Source organism: Pan troglodytes, chromosome 5 (genome assembly GCF_028858775.2).
Source record: "Pan troglodytes isolate AG18354 chromosome 5, NHGRI_mPanTro3-v2.0_pri, whole genome shotgun sequence".
Lineage (NCBI taxonomy): Eukaryota > Metazoa > Chordata > Mammalia > Primates > Hominidae > Pan > Pan troglodytes.
Window position 1 is genome coordinate 123,110,537 of NC_072403.2, and position 24,968 is coordinate 123,135,504.

Sequence of the window (24,968 nt, forward strand, 5' to 3'; positions counted from 1 at the left end):
TGTATAGCAAGTGTGACCTTTACTCCAGTTCCCAACAAATTCCTCATCTCCATCTGAGACCACCTCAGAAGCCATTCAACAGGTCTCTAGGAAGTTCCAAACTTTCCTACATCTTCCCTTCTTCTGAGCCCTCCAAGTCTCTAGGAAGTTTCAAACTTTCCCACATTTTCCTATCTTCTTCTGAGCCCTCCAGACTGTTCCAACCTCTCCCTGTTACCCAGTTCCAAAGTTGCTTCCACATTTTTGGGTATCTTTACAGCAGCACCCCACTACCCAGTACCAATTTACTGTATTAGTCTGTTCTCATGCTGCTAATAAAGACATACCCGAAACTGGGCAATTTATAAAGAAAAGAGGTTTAATGGACTCACAGTTCCATATGGCTGGGGAGGCCTCACAATCATGGTGGAAGGTGGAGGAGGAGCAAAACCATGTCTTACACGGCAGGAGGCAAGAGTGTGCATGCAGAGGAACTGCCCTTCATGAAACCATCAGATCTCATGAGACTTATTCACTATCATGAGAACAGCACAGGAAAAACCCACCCCCATGATTCAATTAAGTCCCACCAGGTCCCTCCTAGGACACATGGGGATTATGGGAGTTACAATTCAAGATGAGATTTGGATGGGAACACAGCCAAGCCATATTATATACTTTATTAACTACTTATCTCTTCTAATAATACACTTGTTCTCATGTGGTTATTCTTCTTATTACCTTTTTTTTGAGATGAAGTCTCACTATGTTGCCTAGGCTAGTCTCAAACTCCTGGGCATGAGCCATCCTCCCACATGGCCTCCCAAAGTGCTGGGATTACAGATGTGAGCCATCACTCCTGGTTTCATGTGGTTATTACAGTGAATGATTAAGACACCTTCTCTCCTTCACTTTGTCCCTACTTTTTCTCAGATTTTTTTCAATGATGTCTATGCTTTTCTTGTTTTTTTCTGGCTTTTCTAACCTTGCATTTATTTTCCTTCAGATCTCAACATCTGCTGCAATTTGACTGTTCAGGTTAGTGACAATTTGCCCATTTATCAGTTTTGTGCCTTAGGCAGTATTCACCAGCATTCTCCTACTTGAGATGAATAAGGATCTTTATTTATCTGACCACTTGTTTACTCATTCATGGGGACATTTAATATTTACAGAACACTTTCATCAAAACAAGCTAGTTTTTTCTTTTCAAAATATAATATACTAGCATAGGAACTTGACAGAAGAGGTAATAATACAGAAGAAATCTAGAGAACTGATCATGGAGAAATAATTAAACTAAAACAAAGCTGCTGCTTATAGTAAGGTAGACCAAGTTTGTCCTGTGTTCCAAATTATACTTAGCCAAAAATAAATATTTATAGATAATTGAATAGTAGTTTTTAGAAATGATTCATGGATTACTCAGGGGTGGAAATTATCCCTGTAATGTAGGCCCCAAACTTCTAAAATATTTATAATTTGTGAGGGAGAAATAAATCCACAAACATTTGAAAATATCTAATTTTAACTTAAATTGAAAAACAGCAGTAGTGTATTTTTGTTAGGCCCTTATATTGGGTAATATAGTCTATGTAAGTATGGGAAAGGCTGGTGAAAACTGTGGATTTATCTACAAAATACATTGGTACATTGGGGAGTTTTGTGTGGGAAGTGTCCTGACACCTCAGGAAATGCTAAGGAAGAAATGGGTAGGGTAGACTGAACACTCCACAAGGGTAGGGAGAGCGTCTTCTCTTCATTGCTCTAGCCCCAGCACCTAGCATGTGCCTGGCACTCAATCTTTTCTTTTCTTTTTTAACTGATTTCAGGTTGAGTTTATAGGCTAGCTGAGTTTATAGGCTGGTAGAGTACAAGGTCTACTAATTTCTCTACTCATGACTACTTTACTTTCTAATAGCACTTTATGTTCTTCAAGTGCTTTTTTTCTTTGTTCTTCAATGTATAATAAGATGAGAACAGTTTTATCTCCATCTTGCAGGGAGAAGAGTTAGTTAAGAGACTTTCTCAGGTCACACACATATAGTTAATGACAAGGTGAGGTTTAAACCTTAAATAATAGAAATAAAAGTGATTTTATAATTATCTAGAGTAGTTTCAATGTGAAATAACTTAAAGGTATGGAAATGGATGCCAAGAAGTATAGTCAGTCTTGCTGGAGTATAATAATGCCCAGTGCTTTGTGCCTTCTCCCAGCTGCTGCTTCCAGAAGAACGGGGTGTCTGAGTGTGAACATCACCCAACAAGTAGGTTAACAGATATCCACGCCCCTCTTGACCCACATACATATCAGTGGGATTTAGAATGCTGCCACATATTGATGATTGAATTTATGAAGCATTATAATATCCTCAATAATAAACCAAGTGTCCCTGTCCCAACTTGTTATCTCTGCTTCTGGGAACACATGTTTTCTTTTATATGCTCCTTACTCCTCAGGTGCTCTCTCAGGGACTTTTCAGTTCCTGACCTTGTCCTTTTCAGCATTTTCTCAGAGGACAATTCTTAGCTTCCTGTTGATTCCTCAAGCATTAATTGCTTTTTTCTGCCAGATATTTCCTTGCTAGGCTCTTGAGCCCTCAGAGCTGTTCTGAATTATGCGGTGGGAATTGCCCAGGATTAGGAATCACCTAATGTCCCCACCACCCCCGCTTCCTTGTGAGGCACTTTCTCAACTCTGCATCCCTTATACCTTCACAGCAACCCTGTGTACCCAAAGCAGTGTCATACTCGGTGCCTCCTTTTCTCTCCTGAAATAAAATTCCTAGATAAGAAGACCTCTATATTCCAGGCCTTGTCTTTGATTTTAGGGGAAAAAAAGAAAACTACCTATATACATAACGTTTTTAAAAATCAGTAATGTCCCACTTTTTACAGAAAGGAGAAATAAAAGAAGTAAGTTAATGCCTGGGATACGTGCTACAACATGGATGAACCATGAGGACATTACACCAAGTGAAATACTCCAGGCACAAAAGCACGAATACTGTATGGTTCCGCTTAGATGAGGTACCCAGAGAAGTCACATTCATAAATACTGAAAGTTGTATGGTGGTTTCCAAGGGGAGGGGGAAATGAGGAGTTATTTAATGGGCACAGAGTTTCAGCTTGAGAGGAGGTGGTGACAGTTGTACAACAATGTAAATGTACTTAATATAGTATACTTAAAATGGTTAAAATGGCAAATTTTATGAAATAGGAATTTATCACTATAAAAAATTAAAAAGTAAGAAAAGTTACTGCTTGGGCGAAAGTATATCAAAAAAATAAAAATAGTCCCCACAAATTTCCAAAACAACCCTAATGAGGTGTTGCTGCCTAAATTGTGAACCAATGTGTAGTGTTTGAGACTGGGAAACTGATGCCCAAGATTTTAGCCTCAATAAGGAGTAGAATTCATAATTTGACTCCAAAGACATTTCTTTCCCTACCATGCCAAGGCCATCTGATTCCCAGTCCGAAGAAGTTTTCTCTCTGCTCTGTAGGCTGCCTTAATCCAGCGTACACAGGCCTTCCATTTTCTTATCTGTCCTCCTACCAGGGTGTGGTCCTTTTCCTCCTGAACACTGACTGTATAATTACCAGACAAAACTAAACATATTTAAAATATAGGCAGTCCTCTATATCCAAGGTTCCACATCCTTGGATTCAACCAACCATGGATTGCCAATATTTGGGGGAAAAAAAAACAATAAAAAAACACTGGCCTGGGCAGCATAGTGAGATGCCATCTCTACAAAAACATTAAAATATTAGCTGAGCATTCCAGCACTTTGGGAGGCTGAGGCAGGCAGATCACCTGAGGTCAGGAGTTCGAGACCAGACTGGCCAACATGGCGAAACCCTGTCTGTACTAAAAATACAAAAATTAGCCAGGCATGATGGCAGCTGCCTATAGTCCCAGCTACTCAGGAGGCTGAGGCAGGGAAAATTTCTTGAACCTGGGAAGCAGAGGTTGCAGTTAGCCAAGATCCCACCACTGCACTGCAGCCTGGGTGACAGAGCGAGACTCTGTCTCAAAAAAATAAAAATAAAAATAAATAAAAATTAGCTGAGCATAGTGGCATGTGCCCATGGTCCCAGCTACTTAGGGGGTTGAGGTGGCAGTGAGCTGTGATCGTGCCACTGCACTCCAGCCTAGGCAACAGCGAGACCCCATCTCAAAACAAAAACAATAAAACAGAACACAGATTAAAAACAAAATACAGGCTGGGCTCACTGGCTTATGCCTGTAATCCCAGAACTTTGAGAGGCCAAGGTGGGAGGATTGCTTGTGCTCAGCAGTTTGAGATCAGCCTGGGTAACATGGCAAGACCACATCTCTACAAACAACAACAACAGGAGATATACTTTCAGGGACCATTTCTGGGGATCATAGTTTGTTACTAGAGAAGTTTCTCTGTGTAGAGCATTGAAATATAAAAATGCAGAATAATCATTTACATAGCATTTACATTGTATTGGTTATTATAAGTAATCTAGAGATGAATTAAAGTATACAGGAGGATATACATAGGTTACATGCAAATACTACACCATTTTATATCGGGGACATGAGCATCCATAGATACGGGTATCTGAGGAGGTGCTGGGTTCAGTTCCCCACGGATACCAAGAGACTAATGTTAATTTCATTTCCCCAACCTCCACACCAGAACTCTGAAATAAGAATAAGAAAAGGAGCAGTTGGGATAGACAATATCAGAAGTATGTGGAAATGATAACAGTGGAAGGAAAGCTGATCTAGGCCTACTCAACAAATTTTAATCTTCATTCTGGTAAAAACAAATTAGATTTATGGATGCAAATTTGAGCCAGCAATTAGATGGCTCTTAGGATTAATAAAAAAAGACTGAACATCATGCCTTCCAAAGACTGAGGGAAAGAGATAGATAGGAGACTTTGGCAAAGTAGCACTTTAGCCAACATCATTTGCCTAAATCTTAGTGAAGAGAGGTTAGAAGAAAGGTAGAATTTTCATGGAAGGATCCATTTTTCTTCACTTCAGAATTAAGGGAAAAATTAGGAAGCTGAATAAGAACTAATGGACTAATTTCTTTGTTTCTTTCAAAAATCAAATCTTTAAGTTAAAATTTCAATAACCAACAGAAGAAGGTAGAACCAATTTTGTGAATTTACAAAATACTTGCTTATTGACACTATTGCCAAGGTCATTAAATAAGTTATCAAGTTACCTCAGATCCCAGTGATTTAAATAATGCTTTCTGAATGTATCCTTTTCTGTTTTAAGAAGAAGCTGTATTAGGTTCTTGTGTTCCTATAAAGAAATACCTGAGGCTGGATGATTTATAAAGAAAAGAGGTTTAATTGGCTCACGATTCTGCAGGCTGTATAGGAAGCATGGCCCCAGCATCTGCTCAGTTTTCTGGTGAGGTCTCGGGGAGCTTTTACTCATGGCAAAAGCAGAGTGGAAGCAGCAGGTCACTTGATGAAATTGAGAGCAAGAGTATGGGTGGGGAGCTGCCACACTCTTAACCCAATCTCTAGAGAACACAAGCAATAACTCACTTATCACCAAGGGAATGGTGCTAAGCCACTTGTGATGGATCCACCTCCAAAATCCAGTCACCTCCCACCAGGTCCCACCTCCAACATTGGGAATCACATTTCAACATGAGATATGGAAGGGACAAACATTCAAACCATATCAGAAGTCTATCTTAGGCCGGGCACGGTGGCTCACGCCTGTAATCGCAGCACTTTGAGAGGCCGAGGCAGGCAGATCATTTGAGGTCAGGAGTTTGAGACCAGCATGGGCAACATGGTGAAACCCCATCTCTACTAAAAATACAAAAACTAGCTGGGCATGGTGGCACACACCTGTAATCTCAGCTACTCGGGAGGCTGAGGCAGGAAGCTCTCTTGAACCCGTGGGCAGAGGTTGCAGTGAACTGAGATTCTGCCACTGCACTCCAGTCTGGGCAACCGAGTGAGGCTCTGTCTAAAAAAAAAGAGAAGCCTATATTAAACTTATAAAATTTAATATCATTTCAACTAGCCTTTTGTTGGGTGCATTTGTTCACTTTGGACTATTTTTCCAAATTCATGTACAGTCGTGCATCTCTTAACAATGAGGATATGTTCTGAGAAATGCATCCTTAGGCAATGTCATTGTTGTGCAAACATCATAGAGTGTACTTAGACAACCCTACATGGTGTAGTCACTACATACCTAGGCTATATGGCATAGGTAGAGCCTATTGCTCCTAGGCTACAAACCTGTACAGCATGTTACTGCACTGAATGCTGTAGGCAGTTGTAACACATGGTATTTGTGTATCTAAACATGGAAAAGGTACAGTGAAAGTACAGGATTATAATCTTACGGAATCGCTGTTATATATGTGGCTCATCTTTGACCAGAAATGTTATTATGTAGCACATGACTGTAATTCCACTATTGATTAGAGACTCCATAACCCACACCTACCTGTTCATTTGCATGCACATTTAGCCGATAGGTGACTTTATCACTAGATCAGTCCAAGAATAAGTTTAAAGAGCATGTCCCCTTTTCTTGTTTTTTAATAAATGTAAAACATGGAAGTACATGATACCTCAAAGGAGCATGAATCACAAACAGGAGTCCACATTTACAGAGCCTTTGCAACCACTTTTATATCTTCAAAGTGCTCTACCAAAGTATCGGAGTCAGTCAGTCATGCAGGTAGGCTGCCAACCATGGCTGAGCCCTCAGGAGCCGTCTTGATGACCAGCATAGACACGGTCTGTTGTGTTCATTCAAACTTGCCAGGAACCAAGGATCTGAGAGTGGTAAGTCTGGTGTGCCAAGAATGAAACTCCAAGAAAGAAACTTCAGAATCAAATTTGAATTTAGGCTGGGTGTGGGGGCTCATGCCAGTAGTCCCAGCGCTTTGGGAGGCTGAGGTGGGCAGATCACCTGAGGTCAGGAGTTTGAGACCAGCCTGGGCAACATGGTGAAACCCTGTCTCTGCTAAAAATACAAAATTAGCTGGGCATGGTGGTGGACACCTGTAATCCCAGCTACTTGGGAGGCTGACGCAGGAGAATTGCTTGAATCTGGGAGGTGGAGGTTGCAGTGAGCCGAGATCACACCATTGCATTCCAGCCTGGGTGACAAGACCAAAATGCCATCTCAAAAAAAAAAAAAAAATCAAATGTAGGTGGAATTAATAAAAATTTAAATAAACTAACAGATTAAACCTTTCATTGTTCAGGAAGGAACAGAACAATTTTTGATAACTTGTGAAATATCTGGCACAGAAATTATTTAGAGCCACTAAATAATTTCAAGTTACCTAAAAATCCTAGTGATTTATTTTCTATTTTAAGATGAAGTCTACTTTAAACTTCTAAAATGCAGGGTTATTTAATCTGGCATCTAAATCCAAGCTGGTTTTGGTTGGTAATTCCTCTAGGACATTTTACTAAATCTTGATCTTATCTAAATGATGCTATGTCATAGATGGACTGTTTATTTGTTTTGTTTGTAATCCAGGGCAATTTTTTTTTTTAAAAAAAAACAAGTAGAAATAAAGGCTTTTAAAGAATTTTTAGAGTTAGAAATGTTTTCAAAATTAGGTTCTTTAAACCATTAGCCGTCTCTTCCTTCTGAACTCTTCTTTTTTCTGCCCTTTGGTAGCTATGAAATAATCTGCATTCCAGAAACTTCTTTTTTCCCAGTCCTTTTTCATGTCTTAACAGTGCCATGCGTGATTATCTACACCATGGAAACCCATCTTAATGAAATGGAAAGATCAGCTGTTTAAAAAAACAAACAACCAATCACCCATGCCTCCTACAGTCCTGTTAGGCCAAAGGTCTGCTCTCCACCTGGTCAGCTGCTGAGGAGGGGGCAGGTACCTGTACCACAGTTTAGCCACAACAGAAATATTGTTGGGCTACCAAAAGATGTCAGTCCTTAAAAATGTTGGCAAGCAAAGAAATTTTTCTCTAAGCACATCTTAGAGATACTTTAGTCTAAAGGCACAGTTGATCAGATTAAAGAAGCTAAGATTACATTTTGGGGCTGGTCTAATCGATAAATATCTATCAGTGGCCATAAAGTTTTATTTCAGTGTTTTCTGGTGTAAAGGGATTAATTTTATGTACTTAAATCTATGGAGTTCGTTTTCTTCCACCTTTAATCACCTCACTCGGCTTGCTGGTGTGCAGTGCTCATGCAAAACTTCCTAAGGGAGTGCCCCACTTGTTTTAATTTACTTCCTCTAGCAAAAACACAGCTAGAGGAAACACAATCGTTTAAAAAAGAAAGAAAAAAACAAAATAAACTGTCTCATTTCATTCAGAAGATTTCTGTTCATCCTACTTTTAAGTCAAAGGGTAGTGTTAAGTTTTGATTTGCAACAAACTCAGATTATCCATTAACCCAGGCTTGCAGGCTTTCTACTCCCTTTCAGATGTACGTCTATTTTTTTAAAGGGCCCAGGCTTTTTGAGTTTACCTTTCAAAAAAGTATGTTTAGGCAGAATGGTCTTCTAGAGTTATGGAATAGCTTTTCAAATGTTGGATGGATATTTTCTTAGAATTACTCCAAAATGCAGTAAATGAGAAGCAACAAGCTGAAGCTGCCAGTCTCTGGTATGAATAGCAGTGAGTAAAAGTGCTTTGAACTTAGTGTCCGTATTGGAAAGCAGGAAGTTGAAAGAATCAGTTTGAATTCCATAATTGCTGTAAATATTATGTAGCATTTATTATCCCATTTTTTGATGTACCATGTAAATGTAAAACATACAGGTCCCCTCCCTCCCCCGAAGAGTTTATTCTCCTAGACATAAAATGAGTGTACATGCCTAGCCATTGTCCACCCCTTTCCAGTTCGATGATGTGTATCTGATGAGGAAGGACAGAGATGAGAGAATCAAAATCATTATAAACGAATACAGATGATGACTGGGTGACTGAAATCTTATCTCCCAAAGAGCATAGTTAACTGCAGCAGCAGTGGATGATAACTACTGGGTGGGGGTAGAGGGGTTGTTTTGCTTAGTTCTGCCTAGAAGACAGTTGTAGTTATTTTAGTCCCACAGTCTCTATTCCTCCCCGGGCCTGTTTTTGCCCTGCTTTCCTGGCCTCTGTATACGGCCTTTGTTAGCACTTTGTAGTTGTCAGTCAGCTGTTACTCCAAGTCCTCTGTCAGAAATAAAGTTACTTTTGTTTGAAGAGTCTCCAGTAATCCCCCTTCTTTTTAAACTATGACTCCCCAAAGATATATAGTCTAACTTGTGTGCACCAGTATTTTATCATATTTATTTAATAAATTCCATAAACCTTACATAAAAGATATTAAACAAAAAGTACTCACCCCCTTAAAAGGAGGAAGATAATGACCATCAAGGCATGGCCAAATTACACAGTCTTAGGAAACAGTACAGTAGGTAATTATTGGACCTTTTTGATTAATGGCATCCTTGCTTTGCAGGTGTGTACCACCACTGCACTTCACAGGTTTCTGTAAATAAAGTGATTTGGGGTTCCCTTCTGTTGGGCATTCTTCTATCGTGAAACCATTTGGTGATGAGAAGCTTGAGTTTCTAATGCATGTTCGTTGGCTTTATTGGAGCTGCTTTTGTACTGTGGCCACCCATTTAACTTCCTCTGTGGTTGATATATGAGAGCTAGAGGACTCTGCCTTAGCTTCTTCATCAGAACACCATGTGATGTCTCCAAATGTCTTACACTGCGGCTCCGCTGTAAGAGAGGTGGAGAGGAGAGAGGCCAGGGCTGAGGCCATTCCAGTGAGATGATCACTTTCTTAGGCTACTGCCTGAGACCTCTCAAACAGGATCTGTCTGTGGGCTCTAGTGAGGGGAAAGTAACCTGCCTTCAGTTGGCTGGTCAGAAACAGTTACCCACGGCCGGGTGTGGTGGCTCATGCCTGTAATTCCAGCACTTTGGGAGGTCAAGGGTGGAGGATTGCTTAAGCCCAGCAGTTTGAGACCAGCCTGGGCAACATAACAGGACCATGTCTCTACAAAAATGATTTAAAAATTAGCTTGATGTGGTGGCATGTACCTGTGGTCCCAGGTACTCAGGAGGCTGAGGTAGGAGGATTGTTTAAGCCCAGGAGGTCGAGGCTGCAGTGAGCTGTGATTGCGCCAGTGCACTCAAGCCTGGGCAACAGAGTGAAACTCTGTCTCAAAAAGAAAAAATGTTTCAGGCACAGTCAGTGTTGAAGATGTCAATTAGCAAGGTTTTTTTAATCCCCTGGAAGTGTGCAACCCAGGATTAAACAGATGTTTAAGAACATAAATAAAAGATGAATTCCTGGCCGAGCACAGTGGCTCACACCTGTAATCCCAGCACCTTGGGAGGCCGAGGCAGGTGGATCATGAGGTCAGGAGTTCGAGACCAGCCTGACCAACATGGTGAAACCCCGTCTCTACTAAAGATACAAAAATAAGCCGGGTGTGGTGGCGGGCACCTGTAATCCCAGCTACTCAGGAGGCTGAGGCAGGGGAATTGCTTGAACCCGGGAGGCGGAGGTTGCAGTGAGCTGAGATCATGCCACTGCACTCCAGCCTGGGTGACAGAGTGAGACTCCATCAAAAAAAAAAAAAAAAAAGATGAATTCCTGACACTTAATACATTTAGATAAAGTCTAACTTATCTTTAAAGTTAACTTTAAACAACTGCTCTACAGCATAATATTATCCCGTGTAGACAGTGACCTCTAGTATAAGCTTTAAATTGGTTTAAAAAATAGATTAAGTATGAAAACATCTCTTCAACATTTTCATATCTCTACAATTCTTTATTAGAAATATCCATTTTGTCCTATATTCACTTTCTGCTGAACTAAAGTGCATGCCAGTCTCCAGAGGATGACAGATGGGCAGAAATTTATAAAACAGCAGCAGTCATGGACAGCCCAGGCCACAAGTAGAACATACCAGACCTCCTGGGTACTACTGTCTCAGTGAGAAAGGATCCAGAGATCCAGCATCCCCAGATTCCCTCACATACTGACCAAAGAAACTTTTTTAGTTTGCAGATTTTGGTGGGAATAGGGAGGAGTATTAGAAGCTGAAGTTCTTGCTTTATTTAAATAATCATGGCAGTAACAAAATTCGGTTAAATAATGCCCCTTCTAGGCCAGGCGTGGTGGCTCATGCACTTTAGGAAGCCGAAGCAGGCAGATCACTTGAGGTCAGGAGTTTGAGACCAGTCTGGCCAACATGGTGAAACTTCATCTCTACTAAAAATACAAAAATTAGCCGGGCGTGGTGGTGCACACCTGTAATCCCAGCCACTCTGGAGGCTGAGGGAGGAGAATCGCTTGAACCAGGTAGGTGGAGGTTGCAGTGAGCTGAGATCACACCACTGCACTCCAGCCTGGGCGACAGCGAAACCCCATCTCAAATAAATAAATAAATAAATAAATAAATAAATAAATAAATAAATAAAATAATGCCCCTTCTAGTTGAAAAACTAAGTTCCTACCTAAGCATAATTTGGATTTACCCAATTTATCTTCTTTCAAAATACCTCAAACATTTCACCTTATTATTCTTTTTAAGGATTACAAAGTAGAGCAGGGGGGAAATAATAAACCACTAATAAAGAATAATAGCCATTTGACAGACAGGTGTTCTTAGTTTCATAAAAAAAAAGATGCCTGGTAGATTCAGTCTTTTATGAATACTAAAGAATGCCTCTTATTTTTGTTTGTTGGAGACAGGTTCATTTTGAACCTAACCTGGTGTTTTCAGGGAACATAGGTTAGAGGGGAGAGATTTAGGAGTGAGAGCTCAAGCAAGAAGCATGTTAGAAGACTGCTGTAGTGGTCCCGGTGAGGAGTGAAAGGAATGGAACTAAAATACCATGAGGAACGTGGGCCAAAGGAAACAAGTCTGAGAGATTTATAAAGTAAATCATCAGGATTCAGTGGTGACTCTTGGATTTGAAGAGGGAAAGGGAATAATCTAGGGTAGCTGTCAGTTTCTGCCATGGGTAGTTGGGCTAACAGTAGTGTATTAACTGAAATGGGGGGCAGGCAATTTGTGAGGGTGAGTTGAGTTCAGCACGGGGCCTGTTGACTTTGAGGTGCCTTTGAAACAGGAGTGGATATGTCTAATTTTACATGAAGTGTCTACTTAAGAGAATGTGTAGAGACATTAACAGGGCTGAGTAGGAACACGGAATACCTCAGGTGCCAAATGAAAACTTTTGGCAATAACAAGAAGTTAGGAAGTTGAAGAGGGTAGAAGAGGCAGCAGAAATGTAGATGGATAAGAACATGTTGGCATGTTTAAGTGACATTGTGAATAAACCTGTCCTACTGGGCCAGATGGGATTAGGGCTGAGATCAAAGCAGGCCTAATGCAGTTTGCAGACGTATTTTGTTAGACTTTTGTAGAGCTGGATCACACAGTGTCCTAAATTTAAATTAGGTGCCAACATTTCCACACAAAATCCGGATTTCTGACTTTTCTTTTAAATTAAAGGGCTCCTAGAGGTAGATTTGGCAACATTGGTAGACCTATATGATAATAATCGACTGAAGTATATGTCCTTTCTCTCCAATGAACCTGTTTTACTTATGTTATTTCGCTGAGCCCTTAGACATTTAAATTTTGTACTTTTTTTTAAATCCAGGCTTATAAGTCAGATGAATTTTCTACTTCTGAGTCAAAGATCAGTAGGTAATAAAGGTACAAAGATAGATTAGCAACAGATTACGGAGAGCTTTGAATACCAATCTAAGGAGTGTAAATGTAGGCAGTGGGCCACCTTTGAATAAGGAATTGATGAGATTAAAGCCATATTTATGAGGATTATTCTGGACCAGTATGAAAACACAGAAGTTAGGGAAAACAGTTAATAGTTTTGAAAGAGAAGAGAAAAAGGAGATGGTGTTGGGATACATAAATGGGCTTTTAAAATGCAAAATGAGAAGTGTTTTAAAGAGATATCACCCAGAAAGGCTATGCACTGCCACATGGGCACTATATGGGTGGTTGTATTTGGTGGGAAATTTGCTTGCAGACTTCCAGAACTCAGACCAATGTGTGGTGTGGGGGACGGTGATTGTCAGGCATTATGGGAAGGTCAAACAAAATATGCTCACTGGCTATCTATGGCCCACAGGTCACTGTAGTCTCTGTTATAAGTACACTAAGTGGAGGAGAAAGGTCCTTTAAAAAAAAGAAAGCTAAAATTAATACCTGATTGTTATTAACTGTGTGCCAAACACTGTTCTAAGCTCTTTACACAGACATTTTATTTAATCCTCGCAACCAATTTCTGAAGTAGGTGCTTTTCCAATTTCCATTTTACAGACAAAGAAACTGAAACCCTAGAGGTTAAGAAGTTACCCAAAGCCACAAGGCTGATAAGAACAGAACCAGGACTTGAACGCAAGCAGTCTGCCTCTCCAGAGGTTTATCTTTTAACTGCTATGTTAAGCTGCCCCTGCATTTTAATCTGTTCTAATGCTACACAGATAGGCAACTTTACAGGTAGAGAACCTTATGCTTTATTCTGGACGCTCTGTTATAACTCATTTCAGAGGTGTCAATTTGGTCCAGGTCCTCCTGGAAGAAATAAAACTCCAGAATTGACCCTTGAACTGTCTCTTAGGGAGCAGATAATGTAACGGGTCCTTGGGCGACCTTGAGAGAACAGGTATGTTCAAATGTCTGTTCTCTTCCTTTAGCTAATGGATCAGTGTAGCTTATAATTGCATGCTTCTAACCCTTTGTTGAAAAATAAAAACTCTTATAAAAATGCTTTTTTTTTTTTTTTGGAGACGGAGTCTTGCTCTGTCGCCCAGCCTGGAGTGCAGTTGTGCAATCAGCTCACTGCAACCTCTGCCTCCCGGGTTCAAGCTATTCTCCTGCCTCAGCCTCCCGAGTAGCTGGGATTACAGGCGTGCGTCACCACGCCTGGCTAATTTTTATATTTTTAGTAGAGATGAGGTTTCACCATGTTGGCCAGGCTGGTCTCGAACTCCTGGCCTCAGGTGATCCACCCACCTCGACCTCCCAAAATGCTGGGATTACAGGCGTGAGCCACCATGCCCGGCCTTAAAAATGCTTTTAAAAATGAAAACTAAAACATGTTAATTTTTTTCATATGTTTTCATGAAAATTATCACAGGACAAGTTTCATAAATATTGAAATTTGGAAAAAGTTGCAAGCCCATAACATTGCAGAGAAGCAAATGCATTTGATGCAAAGCCTCAAATTTATCAAGTTTTTCTACCATATTTAGTGTGGTTTCTTTCTCTTTGGCCTATAGATGAAACATGTAAATGAAAGATTTCAAGATGAAAAAAATAAAGAGGTTGTTCTCATGTGCATTGGCGTCACTTCAGGAGTTGGACGACTGCTCTTTGGCCGGATTGCAGATTATGTGCCTGGTGTGAAGAAGGTTTATCTACAGGTACTTTTTTACACCTTTTTTCCCCTATCAAAAATTACTCTCATCACCCGATGGCTCATTAAATGTACTTACATGCTTAAATTCTTTTTTTTTCTTTCCTTTTTCTTTTTGAGACGGAGTTTCGCTCTTATTGCCCAGGCTGGAGTGCAATGGCACGATCTCAGCTGTCCGCAACCTCCACCTCCCGGGTTCAAGGGATTCTCCTGCCTTAGCCTCCCAGGTAGCTGGGATTACAGGCGTGTGCCACCACACCAGGCTAATTTTTGTATTTTTTTAGTAGAGATGGGGTTTCTCCATGTTGGTCAGGCTGGTCTTGAACTCCTGACCTCAGGTGATCTGCCCGCCTCGGCCTCCCAAAGTGGCTTAAATTCTTCTATAAAAATGAGAAATATTTTCTACAACATAACTTCTATAGGCAGTTTTTCAAGGACAAAATTAGTTATTAGTTTGGGTTTTAAACATGAGAAATTGGCAATGAAACAACAATTTCTTTGTTTTGTCGTGGAACTCCACCAAACCATTGGTTTTCATCCATTGCTTTTTCTATGAAGAATGTTTTTTGGTGTAGTTCTCATAGTCATGTGCAGATCCTGTGCCCTTTGCATGTCTTATGAAATTTGGTTGTGTGTGTGACTTTTCAGCTTCTTTACTGCAGATTGCCTCCTCGTGTTTTGGGGTGAGCATAAACAAATGCTAATTCCAAGATCATTACTGACAATCAACAGAACAGGTATTGAAGTGACTCCTTCATGCCACACACTCTGCTAAATGCTGAAGACTTAAGTGAAACATGGTCTGTGCCCTCACCTAGTAGCTAATGGTCTCATGGGAGAAGATAAAGCAGTGTTGCAGCACAGTGGAATAACGGGTTTGCTAGATGAGTGCCATGGCAACACAGGCACCATGCATCTGAGTCACTAGTGAAGGGCTGAGCAGAGTTAAGAGGTGAGGACCAAGTATGTAGATAAGGAAGACAAAGAAGCATGCTCCAAGCAGAGACAAACACATGGGAAAGCTGTGGAGGTGTGACATGGGATGTTATATCTGGGAAATGAATGTTTGAATGGAATAAAGGGAGAATAGTGGATGGATTGGTTGGGGGGATGGACAGGAAGCAGCTTGGGAAGGGCCGTTATGTACATGAGCTCTATCCTGCAATCTACTAGGAGCTATTAAAGGATTTTAAGCCAGAGAGTGACATAAATTGGGGTGGCGGGGGTTGGTGTTTTTTGGTTTTTTGAGGCAAGGTGTCACTCTGTTTCCCAGGCTGGAGTACAGTGGTGCCATCACAGCTCACTGCAGCCTCGACATCCCGGGCTCAAGCAATCCTCCCACCTCAAACTCCTGAGTAGATGGGACTACAGGTGCGTGCCACCATGCCTGGCTAATTTTTGTTTTTTTGTTTTTTTTCTGTAGTAACAGGGTTTCGCTGTGTTGCCCAGGCTAGTCTCGAACTCCTGGACTCCAACGATCCACCCATTTCAGCCTCCCAAAGTGCTGGGATTACAGGTGTGAGCCATGCCCAGCCTGAGTTGTGTTTTATAAAGATCAATTTCGGCTGTGCGTGGTGGCTCATGCCTGTAATCCCAGCACTTTGGGAGGCTGAGGCAGGTAGATCACCTGAGGCCAAGAGTTTGAGATTAGACATGGTGAAACCCCGTTTCTACTAAAAATACAAAAATTATCCAGGCATGGTGGCACATTCCTGTAATCCCAGCTACTCAGCAGGATGAAGCAGGAGAATCACTTGAACCTGAGAGGCAGAGGTTACAGTGAGCTGAGATTGTGCCACTGCACTCCAGCCTGGGTGACAGAGCAAGACTCCATCTCAGAGAAAAAAAAAAAAAAAATCAATCTGGTAACTGTGAAGAGTAGAATGGAGTGGAGGAGGGGACAAGAGTTGAGATAGTCACAAAAGGCCACATACTGAATGATTCCATTTATATGAAGTGTCCAGAATAGGAATCTCTGTCTCTTTCCATAGAGAAAGAAGGTAGATTTGTGGTTGTAGGGGCTAGGGAAAGGAGGGAATGGGGAGTAACTGCTACTGGGTTTCTTTGTGGGGTAATGAAAATGTTATAAAATTAGATAGTGGTGAAACTCACTGAATTGTACACTTTAAGTGGGTGAATTTCATAGAATATGAATTATATCTCAATAAAGCTATTTTTAAAAAGGCCAGGCATGGCAGCTCATGCCCATAATATCAACACTTTAGGAGGCTGAAGCAGGAGGATCACTTGAGGCCAGTTTGAGACAATCCTGGAACCATAGTGAGACCTCATCTCTACCAAAAAAAAAAATTTGTTTTAAGTTAGCCAGGCACAGTGGCACATGCCTATAGTCTTAGCTATGCAGGAGGCTGAGGTGGGAGGACTTTGAGCCTAGGACTTTGAGATTACAGGGGAGTATGGTCATGCCACTGTACTCCAGCCTAGGTGACAGAGTGACACCGTGTCTCTAAAATTTAGAAAAAAAGAGTAGAGGTCCAGGGACTAGTTGGAAACTATATTAAAGTAGTCTAGGCATCTAGGCAGGAAGAACCAAGGCAGAGATACTGAGATCGAATGGAATAAGCTAGGGACATAGAGAATGAGAATTTGATGAAGCCACTTAGGCTGGATCTGAGATTTGTGGCTCAGGTAATGGAGTAGATGATTTTGCCATCTTATCAAGATCAATATGCAGTAGATCTAAGTATGATGATGAATTGGGGTTTTTTTAATTAAAAAAAAATTTTCACCCAACCTACCTGCCCTTGCCCCAGTGATGAGTTTGTTTTTGCCATGTTGTTTGTGATGCCTGTAGGAAAGCCAAGTAGTGTTTAGAGCTCATGGAAGAGTCTGGATAAGAGGCCTGTGGGTTAAGAGGCCTGTGGGTTAGGAAGCCTGTGGGTTTGGCATTCATGGGCTGCATGAAGTAAGTGGAGGACTAAGGAGACGGAAAGGGAGTGGCCAGATAGGCAGGGGGAAAACAGGGATGAGAGTGTTTCTAGGGGCAGGAGTGGTCAGCAGTGTCAGTAGCTAGTGACAAAGAGGCTGAAAGGTTTTCATTGAATTTAGAATAGGGAGGCTATGAGTGAGCTTACAGAGAATGGTTTCTACAGGTGCAGAAAATTGATCATGATCATTTGAACAAATGGAAATATAGACAACTTTGTCCAAATGCTTGGCTGTGGAAGGAAGGTAAAGGCAAGCCACGAGGGGGGCCTTAGGTTTTGGGGATTAAGCCTGTCTAATTATATTATACATGAGAGGCAGTATTTGAGCAGGGCCTTGAAAAAGAGGTGAAATTTGGACACAGGAAAATGATTGGAAAAGGCATTACAGATAAAGTTAACTTCCATTCATTGACTTGAAGTAATAACAGTCAACCATTTATTGAGGACTTTCATGTGCCAGACAATGAACTAAGGGCTCTACATGCATTATCTCATTGATCCTTGCCCCAGCCCTTTAAGAGAGGAGGTACCATTGTTATTTCCACTTAGAGATGTGAACACTGAGGAACTGAGAGGCTACCTCACTGTGGGTGTCTGTGTGTACAGAGGTCCAGGCAGTCACAGGACAGTCTGGTCACACAGCTAGAAGGAAGTGAAGAGAGTTGGTAATGTGCTGCTTTTAAAAATGTATGTATTGATTGTATCATGATCACTTTGTCAATACCTCACTGTGGACATCCTCATCTAACATTTAGTTTTGTTCTCTAGTGTCAAGGGAGCCCTCTAATGGACATTTATTGCACTACAGACTTTCAGCTTTCATACATTCAAAAATTGAGTGCCTCCTGTGCCCCAAGCACCAGCTCAGATGCTGTTAGGGTGATGCAAACAAGACAGACATGGTCCCTGAGTTCCTAAAGCAAGCCTGAGGCAGGAAGAAGCCGAATGTGTGTGGAACCCAAGAAGATGGGGAAAGTGGCATGGGAAGGGACTGGAAAGTTAGAGTGGGTCAGATTAGACAGAGCCTTGAAAGCCAGGATGAAGAGACTTTGCTTTAAGAGTAGTGGATTTTGGCCGGGCGCAGTGGTTCACGCCTGTAATGCCAGCACTTTGAGAGGCCAAGGCTGGCGGATCACGAGGTCAGGAGATCGAAACACAGTGAAACCCCATCTCTACTATAATTACAAAAAATTAGCCAGGCTTGGTGGCACGCGTCTGTAGTCCCAGCTACTGGGGAGGCTGAGGCAGGAGAGTCGCTTGAATCTGGGAGGCAGAGGTTGCAGTGAGCCGAGATCGCACCACTGCACTCCAGCCTGGGTGACAGAGTGAGACTCCGTCTCAAAAAAAAAAAAAAAGTAGTGGACCTTTGTTGGAGGACGTAGGTCTGATTTTGTTTTTAAAGTCACTGTGGTTGTTCTGTGTTTGGAGGATGGATTACAGGGAGAGAAACAAGAGTGCAAGAGGGGAGGAAGACCTGTTAGGAGATCAATTCAGGGTCCAGGTGAGGATGATGGACTATGGTGCTGTAATAGATAAAGTCATGATGTATTTTATATATCAGCATTTTATTCCAAAACAATTTTTGAATGTCCTCCTACCCTAGATAGGGCAGACAGATTATCTGCAACATTTTTGGAGCACATTTTAATACCTGACTGTTTCTAGTAATTTACAAAAGAAAATATAGCCTTTCCTAACTTGTCCCATGTTGGTCTGCAGTTACACAGCAGTAAGTTAAAAGTTAGTATTGGGGGTCAAATATTTCACTTTAGATGAAAGTTTAGCCACAGTCTGGCTTCTGTTAGGCCTTATCTAATTTTTGCATCCAAATGTAGAGCATCGTTTGTGGCACCCAGTAGTACATGCTGAGTCACAGGTGTGACAGCTGCATTTCAAACAAGCCTGAGAAGGAGAAAGAAAGCCCTTCAGTGTGTCCTGTGGTTGCGAGGAGCCACCCACGGACTCCACCTTGTGAACACAGCGGCACAGGACGCAACACAGGCCTAACCCATGCAGGATGCTGGACTCATTCCCTTATTCACTACCTCCTCTCTCTCCTTTTTCCTGGCTTCCTTGCCCCAACATCCCAAACACACAGTGTGGTTTTTGATTCTTGGCTCTTCTCTGCTGCAGTTGACTCCAGCTCTGCCTGTTTGTTCCTTCCTTTTTCTCCATCCCTGGCTCTCTGCCTTTTGGCCCATCCTTTAAGGCTTGGAATGCTCTTGGGCTTACCTTCTTTCCATTCATTGGTGGTGTGTTTTCTCAGACATACCTGCTCCCTGCTTTCATCTTTCAACTTCTTGGGGCTGTGACAACTCTTCCCTCTTTGTCCCCTGGAAGCCAGTTCTGAGTAGCAGCCAGGCCTAGAACACTGGTGACACAGACACACTTCATAGCCCTCCCGCATGGTCTAGTTTCAGATCATGGTAATCCCTAGTCTAGGAGGCTGCCGAGCCCAAGAGCACAGGCTCTGGAGTGAGAAGCCAGTTCACCCCAGTTCTACCACCAACTTGAGAATCAGCAGAGGGCTGTGGTGAGGATTCTTGGTGGCAGGTTATGTAAAGTGCCTAGCCCAGACTGGATGATTAATAAATCCTTGCATCTGTTATGTTTTAATATCTTATTAAATACTGAAAGCAGATCCTGATTTGGAATAGGTCTCAAGAAAGGAGACCCTAGTTAATCCTGAATTAGAGTCTTTGCTTATAGGTAACAAAGAATTTAGGAATTTATCTCACATTTTTGCTTAAGAGTTCTGAATTTAAACTTCCATCAAGGTCCTGGGTCCCAGGTGTTTTCAATCTAATAATTCTAAATATTGAGTGGTTGGTTGCAGTAGCTTATGCCTATAATCCCAGCGCTTTGGGAGGCCAAGGCAGAAGGATTCCTTGACCCCAGGAATGCAAGACCAGCCTGGGCAACATAGTGAGACCTCATCTCTACAAAAAATTTAAAAGTTAGCTGGACATGGTGGCCTACACCTGTAGTCCCAGCTACTTGGGAGATTGAGATGGGAAGATTGCTTGAGCTGGGGAGGTTGAGGCTGCAGTGAGCTGTGATCATGCCACTGCATACCAGTCTGGGTGGCAGAGTAAGACTTTGTCTCAAAAAAATAAAAATAAAAAATAAATGCTGAGTCAAGTCTACTGCTCCTGCCAGAAGAGATGACTGAAGTGCATTACGTAGAATAATAATGGTTAAAGAAAAGCTTTGCAAAAGTTCCCAGAATATATACTTTATTGGGACAGGAGAAGCTACGTGTGTCGTGGTATCTTTTTACTATTTTCTTAATCTTATAGGCCTGTGTTTCTAGTCACCATTAAATTACTACAGATTTGTGTTTTTAATGTAATATATAAGTGTTTTGGAAGGGTGAGGATATTTCAAAGGTTTGAAAGTTAAAACTGTGTATGAAAGAATTGAAAACTTGGAATTTAGATCACTTTTCCATTGTGTCATATTTCTCTGTGACATGGACATATTGAAGCATGGACATCATGTCCATGCACATAAAGCAGACAACCCAGACAACACACACATGTGCACAGGAACACTCTGGAAGGATGCAAACCGAACTGTTAGTTGTTGATTCCTGAGGAGGTGAATGGGCGTGGGTTGAGAGTGAGAAGAGGTTGTAGGAAGACTTTCATATATTACTGTGTACATTTCTCTAAGGTTTGAATTTTTAAAAATATATTCATGAGTTACTTTTGTAATGTAGAAATATTAATGACTTTCCTATCCATCAGCCTGCCTAAGCTTCCTCTTCCAGTTCAGGTAGAATGAATTGGATCAGTGTTGCTCCATTTTCCATTTTAGCATTTTACATTTGCCTAAAGATATCTTGGGATGAGGGTATATACTTTATCAAATGTAAGCTATTTCCAAAGTAGTATATCCAAATACTTAACAACTTCCCAGCCTAAGTAAATGATCAGAGGCTCCGTACTCAGTCTCATCTGGACTGTGGCACTGGGTGTGAACATATCAAATGCATGTTTCTCCATCAGGCAGAAGTGAGAGTAACCATGTGCCATGGAGAAGGTTGACAGACTCCCTGTGAAGCACTTCGAAGTGACATCGGCCTCTGTGTGCTTCAGAAGAATCCAGCCACCTGCTGTGTGGCCTGACATTTTCCTTTAGTTTGTGATGGGCCAGCAGAACTCTGTTGCCAACTGTTTTCTGTCCTGGGTGCCTAGCCAGAGGTTCTGAAAGTCTGGAGACTTTATATTGGCTAAACTTTAGGAACGTCAATTACATGTCTATCTCCAAGATGCCTTCTTTTATTCAGGTGCAGCTCATTGTTTCCTCTTGAGCTACACTTAAGATTCTTGAGCAAAACCTAAACTGACATTTCTCCAGCAATGCTCTCCTTGAGATAGAAATGGGAAAAGTAAGAGCAAAAGGAATCTTTTGTTCTCATGTGCATACACTAACTCATAGAAGGTTAATACTTCTATAGCCTGTACTATTATAACAAGTATTATATATTTATGATATATTTCCTTAAAGAAAACAAAAGCAATATAGACATCTAAACTGTCACTGGCTTATTAAGTGTCAGTGCCAGAGCCTAGGAGAAAATAAGGAGCCTGTGAATTCCTTATTCGAATCTAACCAGAGCTGCTGTGTTTGAGAGCAAGTTTTAAAAGATTGTATGTAATACTAAGTTTATTCATCTTTCACACTGAGTCCCAGCATCACCAGATCAGTATTTGATGCCTGGATCAATCTTTATTCTGGGGAGTGATGAAGCATTGAACCTGCTATATGTATAGTTTGCCGAACGTCGGCATGTGCTCCTTGTGGCCCAGGCATCCCTGCATATAAGGAATAGGTACGTTCTCATGAGCCTCACCTACTTACCTCCACATTTAGCCAGATTCTGGGTATTAACATCTGCTGGGAAAGAGCATCACTACAGTAGCTACAAATAAGGTGGAAGAAGCAAAGTATTTTTCTGAGAAGTACTTAAAGAATAGAGGTGTAAATTTCTATAAACACAAGTCTTAAAGGAAAATGAAAAAATTTTACATGTAAATAACTACATAAATCATTGCCTAATTTTAATAAGAATATAACTTAATATAGCTTGAATGGAGAAAAGGACAACTTGCAGTCAGGGAAAGTATTAAGAAATAATATGCTCAGGCTGGGCGCGGTGGCTCATGCCTGTAATCCCAGCACTTTGGGAGGCCGAGGCAGGCAGATCACGAGGTCAGGAGATCAAGACCATCCTGGCTAACACAGTGAAGCCCCATCTCTACTAAAAATACAAAAAATTAGCCAGGCGTGGTAGTGGGCGCCTATAGTCCCAGCTACTCGGGAGGCTGAGGCAGGAAAATGTTGTGAACCTGGGAGGCAGATCTTGCAGTGAGTCGAGATTGCGCCACTGCACTCCAGCCTGGGCGACAGAGCAAGACTCCGTCTCAAAAAAAAAAAAAAAAAAAAAAAAGAAATATTATGCTCAAAATATATAGCAATAAGTTGGAAACTTTTACTTGAATAATTTTTACAAAACTGACCAAAGAACAAAAACGTGAAGAGGCCAAGCTCCAAGACTCATGTTATGTAAATTGTTCTAAAACAACATTAGCACTTAACAAAGTTGAAAAGTTAACAAAGCCAAGTACTGTACTAGGCTTCCAACATTAACTAAGTATAAAATTCCACAGAGCTGGTTTTCTTATCTTTAAAGAAATTTGTTGGCAAGTGGTACTGGTGTTAAAAAAAAAAAAAAAGAAATATGTACTGACCAAAATAGAAAAAAAATATGAAGCACATTAAAAGAAAAAAATATATATTCCTGAAAACCTTGTATAATTACAGTGGCATGGTTGGGAATGTTTGGTCTATAGTTTTAACAATTAAATCCTTTGAATCTGGCCCCGTACCATCCTAAAGTTTTATTCTAGATTCTCTGGAGTTTGTGATTATAGATATGTTTCTAAGATTTAAGTAACTTTCCATGTTTATCTCCTTTTATGTTTGTACATAGAATAAAAATATTTCTATGGTTAAGAATATTAGAGTTGGACGCAGTGGCTCACGCCTATAATCCCAGCACTTTGGGAGGCCAAAGCAAGTAGTTTGTTTGAGCCCGGGAGTTCAAGAATGGCCTGGGCAACATAGTAAGACCCCATCTCTACAAAAAATAAAAAATTAGCCGGGCATAGTGGCATGTCCCAGCTACTTGGGAGACTAAAGTGGGAGGATCACTTTGAGCCCAGGAGGTTGAGGCTGCAGTGAGCTATGATTGCACCACTGCATTCCAGCCTGGGCAACAAAGTGAGACCTGTTTCAAAAATAAAAAATAAAAAATTGGGTTTTATCTACTTAGATTTTCAATAAAAATTACTACTTAAATCTTTACCTACTTGTTAATTTCAAACCCTTTTCTACATTTTGATTTATCTTTAAATCTCTTTTTGTCTCAATAAATGGGAAGTATCAGGAAGTCTTTTTACTTGCTCAAGGTCATAGAGAGCTTAGAACCTAGTAGTGTCCCTCTGAGCCCCAGTTCTTTCCAACCTGCCAGGCTGTAGGCCCAACAATTACTCACCACTAAGAAATTATGCTTGTGCTGTCATGGAAGTTGCATTGGAGAAAAGGATATTTAACTGGCAAACAAAAGTCAGGAGAATGGGGAGATTTTGTTCTTTTGAAATGCTAGTGTGAAGTGCTAGGCTTATTTTTCAAATGCCCAACTCGTATTCTTTTCTTTTCTTTTTTTTTTTTCTTTTTTTTTTGAGAGGGAGTCTCACACTGTCGCCCAGGCTGGAGTGCAGTGGCGCGATCTCGGCTCACTGCAAGCTCCGCCTCCTGGGTTGACGCCATTCTCCTGCCTCAGCCTCCGAGTAACTGGGACTACAGGCGCCCGCCACCACGCCCGGCTAACTTTTTTTTTTTTTTTTTTTTGTATTTTTAGTAGAGACGGGGTTTCACCGTGTTAGCCAGGATGATCTTGATCTCCTGACCTCGTGATCCGCCCTCTTCAGCCTCCTAAACTGCTGGGATTACAGGCGTGAGCCACCGCGCCCAGCCGGCCAACTCGTATTCCTAAACGAATCATAATTTTACCATAAGACCATAGTTTAGTGATTGAAGAAAAAATGTACCGAACTGTATGATATGATGGTGTCAAAAAGAACTAACCCAATATGAAACATTTTTCAAGAGCATGTTTCCTATTTTGGTGTCAGTGGACCACTTGTGTTAAAGTTGTGAAAACCAACACTCCTGAATTCCACCCAGAACTCACACTCTGCACCTTCAGAGGCCCTCAGATTGTGAGTGGCTGCCCCGAGGTGTACTACCAACCTCCAGCTTCCGTAGGTCCGTAGGTGTGCTAGTAGGGCCTAGGAAAAACAGAACAGATGAGGACAGTGATGCATACAGCTGCTTTATCTGGTCTCTCCTTCCTCCCTAGCCTGACTGCTATTGGAGGGCACCCTCCAGGCACAGTTCTGTTCACAGCCTGCTGCTGCCCCCGTGGGCCATGGTTCCAGGATGGCTCCATCTTCTGTGCTTTGGGCACATTACTTAATCTCTCCCAGCGTCACTATCTTCATCAGCAAAATGGAGATAACATTAGTAACCACCTCATAAAGTTGTTAT

The 24,968-nt window shown here is 41.3% G+C and overlaps 1 protein-coding gene across 3 annotated transcripts in view; it reads left to right on the plus strand.

Annotated features, from left to right (window-relative positions):
* Positions 1-24,968, plus strand: part of SLC16A10 (solute carrier family 16 member 10) — a 139,780-nt gene that overhangs the window by 109,042 nt on the left and 5,770 nt on the right. For 2 of the 3 annotated variants that reach the window (XM_063812639.1, XM_001156832.7), the window contains one exon: positions 14,267-14,410. The exons of the other annotated variant lie outside the window; for it this stretch is intronic. In XM_063812639.1, coding sequence (XP_063668709.1) covers positions 14,267-14,410 — 144 coding nt within the window. The remainder of the gene's footprint in view (positions 1-14,266; positions 14,411-24,968) is intronic. 3 annotated transcript variants of the gene reach the window in all.